The following is a 13,751-nucleotide window of genomic DNA, read 5'->3' as shown; positions in this document are numbered from 1 at the left end:
GTTATGTATGATTATCTAATACAGATTGTAAATATAATATATATGTACTATTCACAACCGGTTTACATATTATTGATATTATTATTTACTGGAGCGAACATAGAATCTGCCTATAGTAATAATAATAATATAAATCTTTCTTGACTTGATTGATTGCACCGCGACTGTAAGAATTAGGTACCACTATGAATTTTATTTACCTAACTAAACTTTCTCAAATAGGTAAATCAAGACTTATCTTTTTATATTATAATTATTATTTATTAATATTATAACAATACTATTATATTATACATTATATACATTATTACCTTCGACATTTAGTTATCTTTTCAATTTGAATCTTCTTTAGTTCTCGTTTCTTAAGTCTTTTCATTTTGTTGTTTACCATTTTCAACAAATCAATATTCGGCGTAATTATAAAACACGGCGCAGCAATTTTAGCGTGGTCTACTCGTCTCAACGGAGCGATAGCGTCTGATGTATGAAATAGAATTATGTTTTTAGCTCCCGGAACGTGCGATGGAAGATGATTTCTTGCGTAATTAAAAATATAGTAAGCGCCAAAAGTGTTTTATCGTGATTAAACCAAAACTAAAAGTAATTACACAAAATGCTCTGACAAATATATTGCAAATGTTTTAATATAATTGTTTATGAAAAAAAAATCATAATAAGTATTACCATGTCCAGTAAAAAACGTAAAAGTGTGAAATTTAGAGGTAACTTCGTGAATTTTTTCTATCGAGTCAATTTCAATATTTTATGTTTTTGATCTGACAATATAATCGAAAATATCATCAAGTTTTACATATATTTTATTTTTTATATTTGGTCTTGAATATTACACGTATCAACTAAAAGTTGATTGGTGATTTGACTTTATACGCGCCCTTAAGAAGAAAATTACGTACATGAGTACACGACGCGTGGGCCGTGGGCTCAAATCGACTAATGAAAGTTCGCCATTAGTAGCTGTAATTTTTTTATATTATAGAGAAAAAACATAAATGCGTTATGTAAGATACATTAAAATTTATTTGATACAATTTTATCGTTGCTAAGAAAAATATTAAATAAAGAAAATTATTATTTTAACAAAACAGATAATTACTAGTTCGTATACAGATAATAAAGTCACAACTGGCATTCGGCACCAGCCCCAAGGCCACGTTTAAAAAGTAAATACGTTTAAAAAATGGCTGAATTATTGTATATCTGTCAATTTCAGTGAAATCCTTTTTATTTTCGTTATGGCCCATGTTTAGTGTGTCGATGTATTTAATGAATAGTGCTTGTTTTATTAACGTATAAATGTATATATAAAATTTCACGATGAACGGGTTAAGTTTTAGTGAACTATGTTGCTTGTTTTGTTGTCCGCCATGCCCAGGAAAAATTGCAGCAAAGCTTGCCTTCCTGCCCCCTGAACCCACGTATGCATTTACACCTGACGAAACAGGATCAAAATTCTCTTTAACGTTGACGGAAAGAGCAGAATGGCAATATTCAGAACGGGAAAAAGAAAATATAGAAGGGTTCTACTCGAGAACGACTAGGGGGAACAGAATTGCTTGTCTCTTTGTTCGGTGCAGCCCTAATGCTCGCTTCACGATATTGTTTTCACATGGAAATGCTGTAGATCTGGGACAAATGAGTAGTTTTTATTTAGGTTTAGGCACTAGAATAAATTGTAACATATTCAGTTATGACTACTCTGGATATGGTGTCAGTGGAGGTAAACCGTCAGAGAAAAACTTGTATGCAGATATTGATGCTGCATGGCAGGCTTTAAGGACTCGTTATGGCATAAGTCCTGAGAATATTATTCTTTATGGCCAGAGTATTGGTACTGTGCCAACAGTAGATCTAGCTGCTCGTTATGAAGTCGGAGCTGTGGTTCTTCACTCTCCACTCATGTCTGGGATGCGAGTCGCCTTTCCTAATACAAAAAGGACATGGTTTTTTGATGCATTTCCAAGGTAACCTTCCTTATATTTTACATAATATGGACATGAGTCATTATTATCATTCAGGAAGTTACAACACATACTGCACTGCCAACAAAAACGTAAAGACAGTAAAATGAGGAAATTATGATAAACATAAATGCACATTTATAGATGTGTTGAATATCGTCATGCCAATCAAGTTAGTTAGGAATCTAAATGGTTTTTTGTTATTAGATTATTAAATTAAAAAGACATCTGATGCAAAAAAAATGTTATTCTGCAAGATAGTTTTGATGCATTTCAAATTGACTTTACTTGCACTAAAATTTAATTAGGTTTTTTTAGATATACCTTATTACAATTAGCACATTAGTAAAATCAGTTTAAAATCTTCAAATTATCTAAATTATTAGGATATCTTAAAGCAATCTAATTATGATAAAGTTGATAAGGCTGTATGCAAGATAGAACATTTATGTACTTTTAATTATTCAACATATTGTTAGGTACATAATCAAATGAACTCGTCACAGTATAAAACAAAACATACAAATCATATTATTGGCTATTATCATCTGTTGTAATCTTTTTCACAGTACTTAATGAACCGCACAATATACCCTAAAATTCAAAAGGTCTTGTTGAAAAACAGGTTTAAAGTTTTACTAAACAATAAACAAAAAAAGTTTATTTAAAAAATGAATAAACATAATATTAATTTTTTTGTAAATTTTTCTAAGTTTTCTTTCATAAGATCCTTCTGATAATAATAAACCCAACCAAGGGAAATGAGAAATAATCTAACAATCAAACATAATATTATGGAAGATAACAAGATTTAGTTATAAACCATGAATATTTCTGTAGATGTCCTCAGACAATTAGTGAGATATTATCATAACTTAATAAATTAGACATTAGTCCATCATTTGATTGTAAGGAGTCTGAATAGAGGTCTACACTGTGAAATAATATTACCAATATTACTTACACAAAACTGGAATTTCAAAAATCTTGTTATACCCGGGGCCGTATTATGATCTCTTATTCCCAGTCAGTTTACGCCGTGAATTGAACAGACTGGCAAATTCAAATACAGTAGAACTCCAATTATCCGAACTCCGACTATCCGAATCGCCGATTATCCGAATCACAAAAAATTGTCCAAAAAGTTAAGTGCGCTATTATTCTTCCCCCCGCGAAGCCAGTGTTTGCGCGTCAAGTCTTGACTTGAATTGTCTTAACTTGCCGTTGTGCCTACACTGACTTGAGATGTTTAAAAAACAATGATTTTTATTTCTAAACTTGTAGTTTGTACATAAGTACATTCTATTTATATTTAAAACATGTGAAAATTTCATGTTTCTTTCATTTCATTCAATAAAAAATAGTGCAATATCAAACGTAGCTTTTATTCTCTCCAATGGCAATTTCTTCTTTTAAAAATCCGATTATCCGAATATTTGATTATCCGAATGGGTCCCGGTCCCCATTAATTCGGATAATTGGAGTTCTACTGTAATACCATAATAATTAACCATGGCTGGTTATTGCAATCGTAATATAATTTTCCAGTCAGTTCAATTCACCGCATAATCTGTCTGGAAATAGGTCTTATAATACAGCCCCAGCTATTGTTTTTCAATAATGTAAAAGTTTTTGAAGTGAAACTTCTTTATCGGGGTTGGACAAAAATTTAGTGTAACATTTTTGCGTTACGCCGTACGCGTGACATTTTTGCGTTACACCGTACGCGTGTCATTTTTGCGTTACGCCATACTCGTGTGACATTTTTAAGGTCATAAAGAAGTTTCACTTCTTACGTGTGTACTCTAGTACACGCATACATTTTTTAATTTGTTCAGTGTGCTATACTTAATATCAATATAAATCCAAACATTACTATGTGATTAATATTAAAAAAAAAATTATTAACTGAGATTAGATTTTTAGAAGATTTTTAGATTGACCATTAATTAAATGGATATTTATTATTTAATAAATATATATCTAATATTTTGTAGTACAGACTAAGGACTTTGTACTCCATTATCCACAGTAAGGTATCAATGCCAATAATCATAGCTATTTACAATTCATGACTGTGCTTTAACAATGAAAACTATATTGTCACTTTATAAATACTGTTGTTTCATAATGCAAATCCATTCACGTAGGGTCTGAAGATACTTATTCAAATTTATTGTATTCTTATAATTTTAGACTTCATATTAAAGTTAGCTTTTTGATCTACTTTATTCTATTGTGGACTAAAAGTTGTTTTGATTCATCATAATGATCATTATTTGCATGAATGTATAAATGCACTATCATAGCTTTATTGTATCTGTATTGCCGATAGCAATGGTTCCAATATCTCCGAAATATTCAACTTTTACATTTTTTTCCCTGATCAATCATTGCTAGTATATAAAAAATTACTTAATATAAGTAAATAAAGTATATGTACCATATTTTTAACATATACTAACATAACAAATAATCTAAAACTGTTGTTGTAACTGTGTTTAACTCTACTGTGTTTAAATTACAAATAAAATGATTGCAGTATTGACAAGATCCCCAAAGTGACCTCTCCAGTCCTTGTTATACACGGAACTGAAGATGAGGTGATAGACTTCTCACACGGTCTAGCAATTTATGAACGCTGTCCACGTGCTGTTGAACCGTTATGGGTTGAGGTAATAAAATGTTTTACTAATCAGTTTATTTTTCCTAAATATCTGTATACATATAGTGTAAATACAAAATTTTCAACTCAAAAGTAGCTAGACTGATTTTTGTGCATATTGCATTTCTCTCAGTCCCAAATAATACGATAATTATAAACTTAAATTCCCCTTAAAACATTTATGGGACAACATCAAGTTCACTCATCTGATATCAATGATATCTTATGTTTTTTTTTATTTTCATTCATAATTGATTTATTTTTTTCAGGGAGCTGGACACAATGATGTTGAACTTTTCAACCAATATCTCGAAAGACTGAAGCGGTTTGTTTCAGTGGAATTGCTCAACTGACAAAGACTGCCGGCCTCAGGCCAAACTACTCAAGGTAAATAATTATTATTTTTTTGTTATATCTTCAAACATACTATAGATAGCATACATGTTCATTCATTCTCAAACAAATTGTTACTGAAATAAAAATAAATGTGTGACTCTCACAGGTGAAGATCCAAATCCTGCTTCCACACTGAGCTCCGGGACTTCGAGTTCGGCGACAGAGAGACTCCTCTAGCTAGCGGGGGCCGGGCCCAGCCGGGCCGGCCCCAACAAAAATTCAGTAAACGGTTCTTCGAGTTCGCACAATCTCGACAAGAATGTAGACAATAATGAGGCCGTCGCCGAGACGCGCAGTCCACGAACGATAGCTCACAACATTAGTATCAACGTGACCGACGCGGACTCGCCGGTCGGGGTGCGGCGACGCATCCACCTGCGGTCCCTCAGCGACGTGACGCCCGCGGGCCGCTCGCCCGGCGCGCGCGCCCGCTCGCACTCGGACCGGCCCCGCGCCGAGCCCGCGCCCTCCGCCGCCGTCTCCCTCGCGCCCTCGCCCGCGCCCTCGCCCTCCCCGCGCGTGCCCCCCGCCTCGCCCCGCAACCTCGTCACGGCCCTGTACCCGCGGGTGGTCCGCAGCGAACGATCGTCCCCCGACGCCTCTCTGCACACCCTCGTCGACGACGCGAGGCCGAGAACGGACGCGCTCACCGTATCGAACGATCCTTGGAGAAAAATGAGCGAGGTCGACCTCAAGAGTGCGGGCCGGCGCATGGGGGCCGCGACGAGAGCGTCCCTCGACTCGCCGCACGCGGTCGACCCGTGGGTGAGGAACCCGGCGTCCCGGGCGGGCTCGCGCGACGAGCTGAGCGCGGCGGGCGCGGGCGCGGCGGACGCGGGCGGGCGGCTGCGCGGGCGGCGCGGCAAGCTGGAGCGGGCGGCGGCCGTGGTGTGCGAGGCGTGCGGCGGCGCGGGCTGCGAGTGCCGGCGCGCGCAGTGCACGTGCCCGCCGCGCCGCTCGCCGCGCCCGTCGCCGGCGCGCCTGGCCCCGCGCGCGCCGCTCCGCGCGCACTCGGACGACGAGGAGCGCCCGCGCCGCCTCTACAAGTCCGCCTCGCAGAAAATCATTTGCTCGTCCGTGGAGCGCGAGCCGACCGCGACGGCCGACCCGCTGCTCGAGACCACGTGCTGATTCAAATTTTCTATCGACTCGTCTAAATGTGCTATGTGATCTTTTCGATGCTATGTGACTTGTGGTTCCGTTTCTTTACGTGTTCGGCGTGCACTTTCGATGTATGAGTATTATTAGTACGAATTTTGTATCCCTCTAGTTGTAAGGTTTCAAAATTATAAATGTATCATATTCGATTATTATAGCGAAGTTACGTGTTACGATAATGTGGATGTTTTATGATATTCTTTAAATTTTTGAGGTTGTGCATAATCTGACGGCTGAATGTGTACTGATGATTGCATTTTAAATAACATATAAATATAGGTATTATAAATAATTTGTAGCTGTTAACCGCGACCATGTTCTTGTAAATGACATTTTGCTAGTTCCTATGTTATTTTACACCTTAATTATAACCCAACGCACATTCAAAAGTCAACTTTTGGGAAATGTGGAGGATTTATTTTCAATTTTTAACTGCTACATCTAATAAATATAATTATGTATACATAAATTTACACTGTATCGTTATGAATAATAATAGTTTTTATAATGAAATGGAGAAAAGGCATTAATTAGCACAATTCATTTAATACACAACATTTTATTATATTATATCATTTATCAAGTATCACAACTTAGAGATTTTATGTATTCAGTAGAGTAAACAATTGGCTTATTATTTTTATTAGAGTTTATTGTAAAATTAATTCAATTCTAAAATAATTTCCCAATGTGGGCTTCCAAGACAAGACAGCATTATATAATTATTCAAGAAATTATATCATTCTTTTAATTGTATGAAGTTTAAATAATTTAGTGTTTTTGGCTATTATTATTTTACTTGTAAGAAACATATCATCAAAATAATGTTAAAGCAGAAAAATATTAATTTTAAATGCAGTTGTATTTTATATTATATGACAGCTCTTTTTAGTTAGACATACTGAAATAATTAATAATTATATACTGTATATTATTTCCAAGATTTATAGAAATTATCGTAGTTATATTAATGATTTAAATCCTATAAATGCCAATACTTAATATCATGTTCAACACATTATATCATAAATTAAAATAAATAACATAAACTTATTAATACGGCGTTTACTTTTTAAACTTAAATAAGCTAATTGATTGATACAGGTATTCCAGTGCCATTGTAGAGGTACATTTTACATGATTTGCTTTCTTGGTACTTAATAGAAAATTATAAAAAAATCAACTATTTTAAACATTATTTATTTTATGGTATTCTAAAAGAATTAGGGATACATTTATTATCATTTCTTAATAGCCTGCAATATTTATATCATGTTTCTTTATAAGGATTTGAATGTTGTTGTTTAAAAATTGTACCAAATTGTTTGAATCTTATAAACAACTTCAGGAATGAAATGCAATTTTTAGAGACTGCAATCTCAAAATATGATGTAACAAATAATAAGTATGTTAATTTAATAAATTTAAGTGCACATATCCTTAAGAATTATTTTAATGAAACCCTTTTATCCTGTCCTATCCGGGACTACTACTATCTTTATCTAAACAAATTGTTTTACTATTATTGAGATTTAGTTTGAATATATTCAGCAACCATTTGGGCTATATCCACAGAGGACTTCAAAACAAATGCATGCTCAACCTTAACTTCATGCAACTGTAGTTCTGGTTGGTATACTTTTAAATCCTCCATGTAACTCAGTGGTGCCCAATTATCACAATCACTGTAAATAACATTTGTCAAATGTTTTATTTTTACAATTCCAGCTTTATTTAATTCCACAACTGTATCCATCTCATCAAATGCTAGAAACATAACCTTTTCCATCACACTAGGGCTTATGACTTTGTAAATTCTTTCATAGTAGTGAGGTGGTAATGATTTTACTAATATATACAAATCAATAAGAAATTTTTTTATGCAAATTGGTAGTATCCTTATTAGTTTAAGAATAAATAATACATAACTGAACATCTTTCTTAAGGTGTTATTAATATATTTTCCATTGGGACTGATTGCCATTCTTTGTAAAGTTGGGAAAAGCAAATTAACAGATGATACCCTATGTATTAGTGATGAATTTCTCTGCAAAATTTCTATTATCAGCCATGCTCCAATAGAATGTCCAATTAAATGTAATTTGCTTTTCTTATCAATGCAGTTATTGATAAGGTCGAGTTTATGTTTAATTTGACCTTCAAGATTAAATAAATGTTCTTGACTACTCAATATGTTTGATTTTTCATGGGGTACTTCTTCATGGCCAGCTTGACCTAAAACATTGATTACAAAATAAGTGGAGTTCTGTTATTTTATTATTTATGTAAAACTGTGTTATAATAACAAGTGACATTGGTATATCAAAACAAATGACAGGTATTGAATACAAATGGATTTAAATTATCCATGATCTAACCAATAACACAAATCGGCATTGAATGTGATTGATATAACTCTGCTGCAAATTCAATGTAGAAGTCGGTGACTCCTGGATTTCCAGTGAGGCAGAGTATGACATCTTTCCCGTTGGTATCAAAAGGATTGTCCCAAATCAATAAGCTTGTTTCCACGCTATTTAACGTTTTGTACACTCTTTTCATATTGATTTTAGATTGAAGTAAGCAAGTATAATATAGAAAACTAATTATTTTACGATTTTTATTTAGTGAAAAAGGGTGATCAAGACAAACAAGTAATAATATCAAATGTCAACTAAGTATTCTGATTTCATCATGTAAACAAAGATCGTGGTTGTAGAAAAAATAAAAGTAATCAAATATAGACTTTAATAAATATAAGTACATTAAGCGGACTCCATATTACTTATATATTAAATATCTTATTTCTAACATTTTTAACCCAACATAATTTGGTAAAATACTTCAAATGCTGAAAAAAATGTGTTTTTAATTTTTGAAATGGTTTTTTGACATTTTATTTAAGTACGACCTTTAAGTTATAAACAGACGTTCGAATTTGGTACGGACCGCACCGTGACCTTGGTGCGCTCCGGACCATATTCGATCGTGTGTACAGTGGTCCGCCGGACATAATTATTATTATTGACGGTACGGTTGGTTCGATGGTTTTTTCATCCGAACTTGGTGCGGACCGTACCAAATTCGCGCGTGTGGACGGGCGATCGCACCGGACAGCGCATTAGTCATAGACTATATACTTATTACAGCTTTAGTCATAGTTCTACCGCCAAACAAAACGGACGTCGGTCGATCGTTATCAATGGCGATGGCGTCGGATGACGTGGCTAATACTGAAAAAAGATTAATAATATAAATTTTAGAACTCTACAAAGATTTATGATATGACTGCATATGTCTGAATGAATCCCTGTCTTTTAAATATAATTTTGCCCATTCTTTTCTCTTCGTTTTCTTCTTTTCAATGGTTGTAACTTGTACTTGTACCAAAAGAAGCCTTGAACTGAGGTCTACATGTGAAAAAAATACAACATTCTAACCACGAATTTATTACGAGAAATAGATTTTCAAGGAATTCGGTTTGACTTTTAATGAGATTACTATGATCAATGCTCGAAATATTCACAAAAAAAGGAGATTAATTTGTATTAATTTGATATTATTGAATTGTCTTATAAATCTAAGATATTTTTTTTGTTCAGTTAATTTATTACATATAAAGATTATGTACCTACATATAATAATATATTGAAATATCGACTATAACTAACGACTAAAACATAAACAAAAACTTGGTAATAGATAGATGATATATATAATTTTGTTTACTAGGGACAACCCTGACATTCTTTGAAAATCTATATCTCGTAATAACTTCGTGGCTAGAATGTGGTATTTTTGTCACATGTAGAACTCAGTTCAAGGTTTCTTTTGGTACTAAACAGAGCTTCTACTAACGCCTGCATATAATATAAAAAAATAAAGACGAAAATCAGTAAAAATTACAATACTTTCGCCGCTATCGACAATATCGAAAATTTCAAAAAGGGATAATTTGCGCCTTTAATCACTTCATATATTAGCAACGTAATAAATTATCTAGTCACTAGTGTATCTATTTTTTTATACGAATTTATTTAGCTCAGTCGGCTGCGAAAATTCCAATATTTTAAATGTTTTTTTAAAAATCGTAAATTTAATCATAATTTTTAAACAAAGAATATTTTCTTTGTGCGGCAATGCCTGGACGGATAGCCGAAACCAATTGAATATTGAAACTGTAAAGGCGAAGCTGCAAATTAATAAAATGTAATTTTAAATTATCGTGCAAAGATTTTTATACATTCGCTTTAGAAAATGAAGAGCTATTAAAAGCTGTTTCTTCCAACAGCAAATATAAATGCCAAAAATAAATTTTCTCTATTTAACATTGCTGTTTTAATTATCTCCCGTAAAAAATAACTAAAACTCGTATTTTTGATGCTGTTAACCCTTAAATCCTGGCATCTTAAATACTGGCAACCCTAGGTGCGGTGCGGTCGTGTGGCGAGTCGATCGCACCGCACGAGTACGGTGGTCCGGTCGCACCAGTTCGAACGTCTGTTTATAATTTTAGTACGACATGACAGTTGAGGTTGAGTGTTGGAAGTTGGTTGACAGTTGACACTTGATGGGTCTCTCTCATTGGCTAATGGCTCGGGCTACGTCTAATTGCTCCGAGCCCGTATGTGTCAGTTGTCACTTGTCAGAGGTGTATAGGTAATAGGTATGTGTATAGGCTACCGATAACAAGGATACGTAGCAACCAAAATGTTTTTTGTAGCAGTAATATAAAATCATAATATGCAGTTTGAATTCAGACAAAATGATTTAATGGGAAAAATTAAGGCATGTTTAAGCAAACTACAAGTTTAAAAAGTTGCAGCCAAAAGCTTTTTTATTCAATAAAAATTATTATTTAAATCAATTTATAGGCAAACAGCACCAAGTTAATTCTCATTTTGAGAATTGTTATTACTTTTTTTATAATTAATGACTTCTAACATGCCTTCACTGTTTAAAATTAGAGTCCTCAATCTCTTGTTACTACCTTGCTCTATCTTCACTAGGCCATATTCTATAATATTTTCAATGGGGCTGGTTAAATAATTTTCATATTTGCTAATGGCCCTAGTTGTAGTATCATATAAAAAGTTATTTGTCATTCCATCAGGGAAATGTTTCTGTATTTCTTTCCATCGAATATCTGTCCAAACTTGATATGGATATTTCCTCAACCTAAAAATACAATAAAAAAAATTGATCTATTTGACCTTTAATAGATAAAATATGTAAACTAATTAATATTTTTTTTTCAATGATTACTGTTTTGCATCAGGCAAACAAAAGCATGCACCACCAATTTAGATGGAATAAAAAGGCCCGTAACAAAACACAAGCTACTTTTATACAACCTCTTCTCAAGTATGCACTTCTATTCAATACAAGGTAACTTACAATAGTAGTATCTTTTTCCTCAGCTTTCTTATTTTTACATCTTGTTTAACAAACAGTTGTACATGCAGGTAGTAGTACCAAAATTTTTGTAACGTCAGATAATATTTGTCCATGTCCTTTTCAAGCTTCTTCCAAATTGATGTATCAAATCTTTTATATTTTAACTCTTCCAGTGAATAACCAGAGTAATCCATAAGGTGTTTCAAAAATTTGGTTGCCAATGGCAAAGACCATTTCTCTTTGTTTCTGTGCAATAAATGCTCTGAAAAAAGGCACAAGAGTATGGGAATCATAATCAAATAATTACATAAAAAGTTTAAATATAGGTATAATATTCTTTTTTCAATATATTATTAAACTGTTATTTGTGATGACTACCATTCTAAAGTAAACTAACTAAACATTAAACTATTAAATGAGCATTTCTTTTACCTTCACAGTCTTGGGCTAGCCTTTTATATATACCTCTAGGTTCTCTACAAAGTATTCGGGAGGCATATTGAATGCCATTTTTTGGAAAATGATAAATACACATATTAATTATTTTTAATTCAAGCTCAGTATATTTGCCTCTGTTGGGACTAGCATATTTTGCCACAAAGTAGTGGAAGACCTGATAGAGATTTCTTTCAAGTTTTTGTGCTAAGAATGAAATGACAAAACGCCTTACTTTCTCTTCCTGTCCTCTTTTGTTTCTATCTTTATTGCGCCATCTTGCAAGACACATTGGTTTATTTGGCAGGTTGAATTGCTGAAAAAAAAAGATGCAAAAAATGAAACTCAACTACCTTATTAGGTTAATTTAACTACCCCTACTACACTACTAAATATATTTAAATTTCATTGAAAGTTTTGTTATTACCTTTACAAACTTTTCCCAATTTTTGTGTATTCGATCACACTCAGCTTTACTCATTTTATCTTCACAAAATTTCTCATCATCACTTGATTGTTTTAGCCTTCTTGTTAACCATCCAGTTTTCTGATACCATGGCTGCTCCCAAGTTATAATCATGGAATCTAGTTTATCTGCAAGTTTCTACATTGTCTTTTAATTTAACTAACAGTTTCGTATTTTTATAATATTAGTAATGATAATGAAATTATTATCTTATTATAAGACAAAAAGGTTATATTGTTTCTTATAATAAATTTTCTTGTTCCATTAAAATATAATTCACACAAAAGTAAAAAATTGATTATGTATCATGGTATAAAGCTTTAGATCTACAAGATCTACATAACATATAGATTACATCAATACATAAATATAAAACGAGCTTTTTGTTATCCACAAATCAAAAGAAAAGAATATATATTATATATATAAAAAATCAAATAAATAAGTAATTATAATATAGTGTCATTCCATACCTCGATAAAATCTTCCTCTTCTGTTCGTAAGTCTTCCAAAATTATTGAAATCTGATCCTTGCTTGTGGGATCTGAGATTTCAATATTATTAAATATGGACAAATCCATTTTTATTATGTCTACAATTGAATTCAATATAATTCATTCGTAATATGTGTTTACTTTACTGTGAATTATTTGATTCCCTAATCCCTATGCTTATAAAATGCAAAGATACGCTTTCCCTCGCTTTCCAGCTTCCCTGTTTCTGTTTGTTTTCAAATTTAAATTCAGACCACCTGGCACCTCGGACGAGCGCTACACAGACCAAAAAGTTTGAGACGATGAAATAAAAGTTTCACTTTAAAAACATAAGAAATTACAAGAAAAATTACAAGTTATTCAAATTCAGGCAACTGGATGTCTATCTCAGTCAATTCTTCAGTTGTCTTCGATAGTTACAACCAAGAAGCTTATATCTATTAACTAATATCTAATATATATTATAAAGGCGAAAGTTTGTAAGGATGTATGGATGTATGGATGTTTGTTACTCTTTCACGTAAAAACTATTGAACCGATTACAATGAAATTTAGCACACATATAGAGGGTAACTTGGATTAACACATAGGACAGTTTTTATCCCGGAAATCCCACGGGAACGGGAACTATGCGGGTTTTCCTTTGCAGACGCGGGCGAAGCCGCGGGCGGAAATCTAGTATCTAATACACTGGAGATTGCACTATGACCATTACCTTGTAACAAGAAAATATGAATTATGACGTTGAATGACGCCTGTAT

At 33.4% G+C, this 13,751-nt stretch overlaps 4 protein-coding genes across 5 annotated transcripts in view; 1 reads left to right on the top strand and 3 right to left on the bottom strand.

Annotated features, from left to right (window-relative positions):
• Window positions 1-13,751, bottom strand: part of LOC149907957 (protein rolling stone-like) — a 75,280-nt gene that overhangs the window by 37,219 nt on the left and 24,310 nt on the right. The gene's annotated exons all lie outside the window — the stretch shown is intronic.
• Window positions 1,174-5,340, top strand: LOC149907961 (alpha/beta hydrolase domain-containing protein 17B). Its single transcript, XM_090103084.1, has 4 exons — window positions 1,174-1,982; window positions 4,522-4,654; window positions 4,914-5,031; window positions 5,147-5,340. The coding sequence occupies exons 1-3, from the start codon at window positions 1,336-1,338 to the stop codon at window positions 4,995-4,997; spliced, it is 864 nt and encodes a 287-aa protein (XP_089959210.1). The 5' UTR covers window positions 1,174-1,335; the 3' UTR covers window positions 4,998-5,031; window positions 5,147-5,340.
• On the bottom strand, window positions 6,938-9,108 carry sturkopf (lipid droplet associated hydrolase sturkopf). Its single transcript, XM_090103083.1, has 2 exons — window positions 8,577-9,108; window positions 6,938-8,433 (listed from the first exon to the last, which is right to left on the bottom strand). The coding sequence occupies exons 1-2, from the start codon at window positions 8,758-8,760 to the stop codon at window positions 7,721-7,723; spliced, it is 897 nt and encodes a 298-aa protein (XP_089959209.1). The 5' UTR covers window positions 8,761-9,108; the 3' UTR covers window positions 6,938-7,720.
• LOC149907959 (uncharacterized) lies at window positions 10,867-13,248 on the bottom strand. 2 transcript variants are annotated; one of them, XM_090103438.1, is made up of 5 exons: window positions 12,970-13,248; window positions 12,458-12,634; window positions 12,028-12,346; window positions 11,596-11,857; window positions 10,867-11,376 (listed from the first exon to the last, which is right to left on the bottom strand). In XM_090103438.1, exons 1-5 carry the CDS (start codon window positions 13,075-13,077, stop codon window positions 11,088-11,090), a joined length of 1,155 nt encoding a protein of 384 aa, XP_089959564.1. In that variant the 5' UTR covers window positions 13,078-13,248; the 3' UTR covers window positions 10,867-11,087. The 2 variants fall into 2 exon arrangements, with proteins under 2 accessions (XP_089959564.1, XP_089959565.1); XM_090103439.1 differs by having other exon boundaries at window positions 12,458-12,624.

This window comes from Colias eurytheme, chromosome 6, assembly GCF_061535395.1.
Source record: "Colias eurytheme isolate Ceu_HAF_F1 chromosome 6, ilColEury1 Martin Lab GWU primary, whole genome shotgun sequence".
NCBI lineage: Eukaryota > Metazoa > Arthropoda > Insecta > Lepidoptera > Pieridae > Colias > Colias eurytheme.
This window is presented reverse-complemented; position numbering and strand designations above follow the sequence as displayed.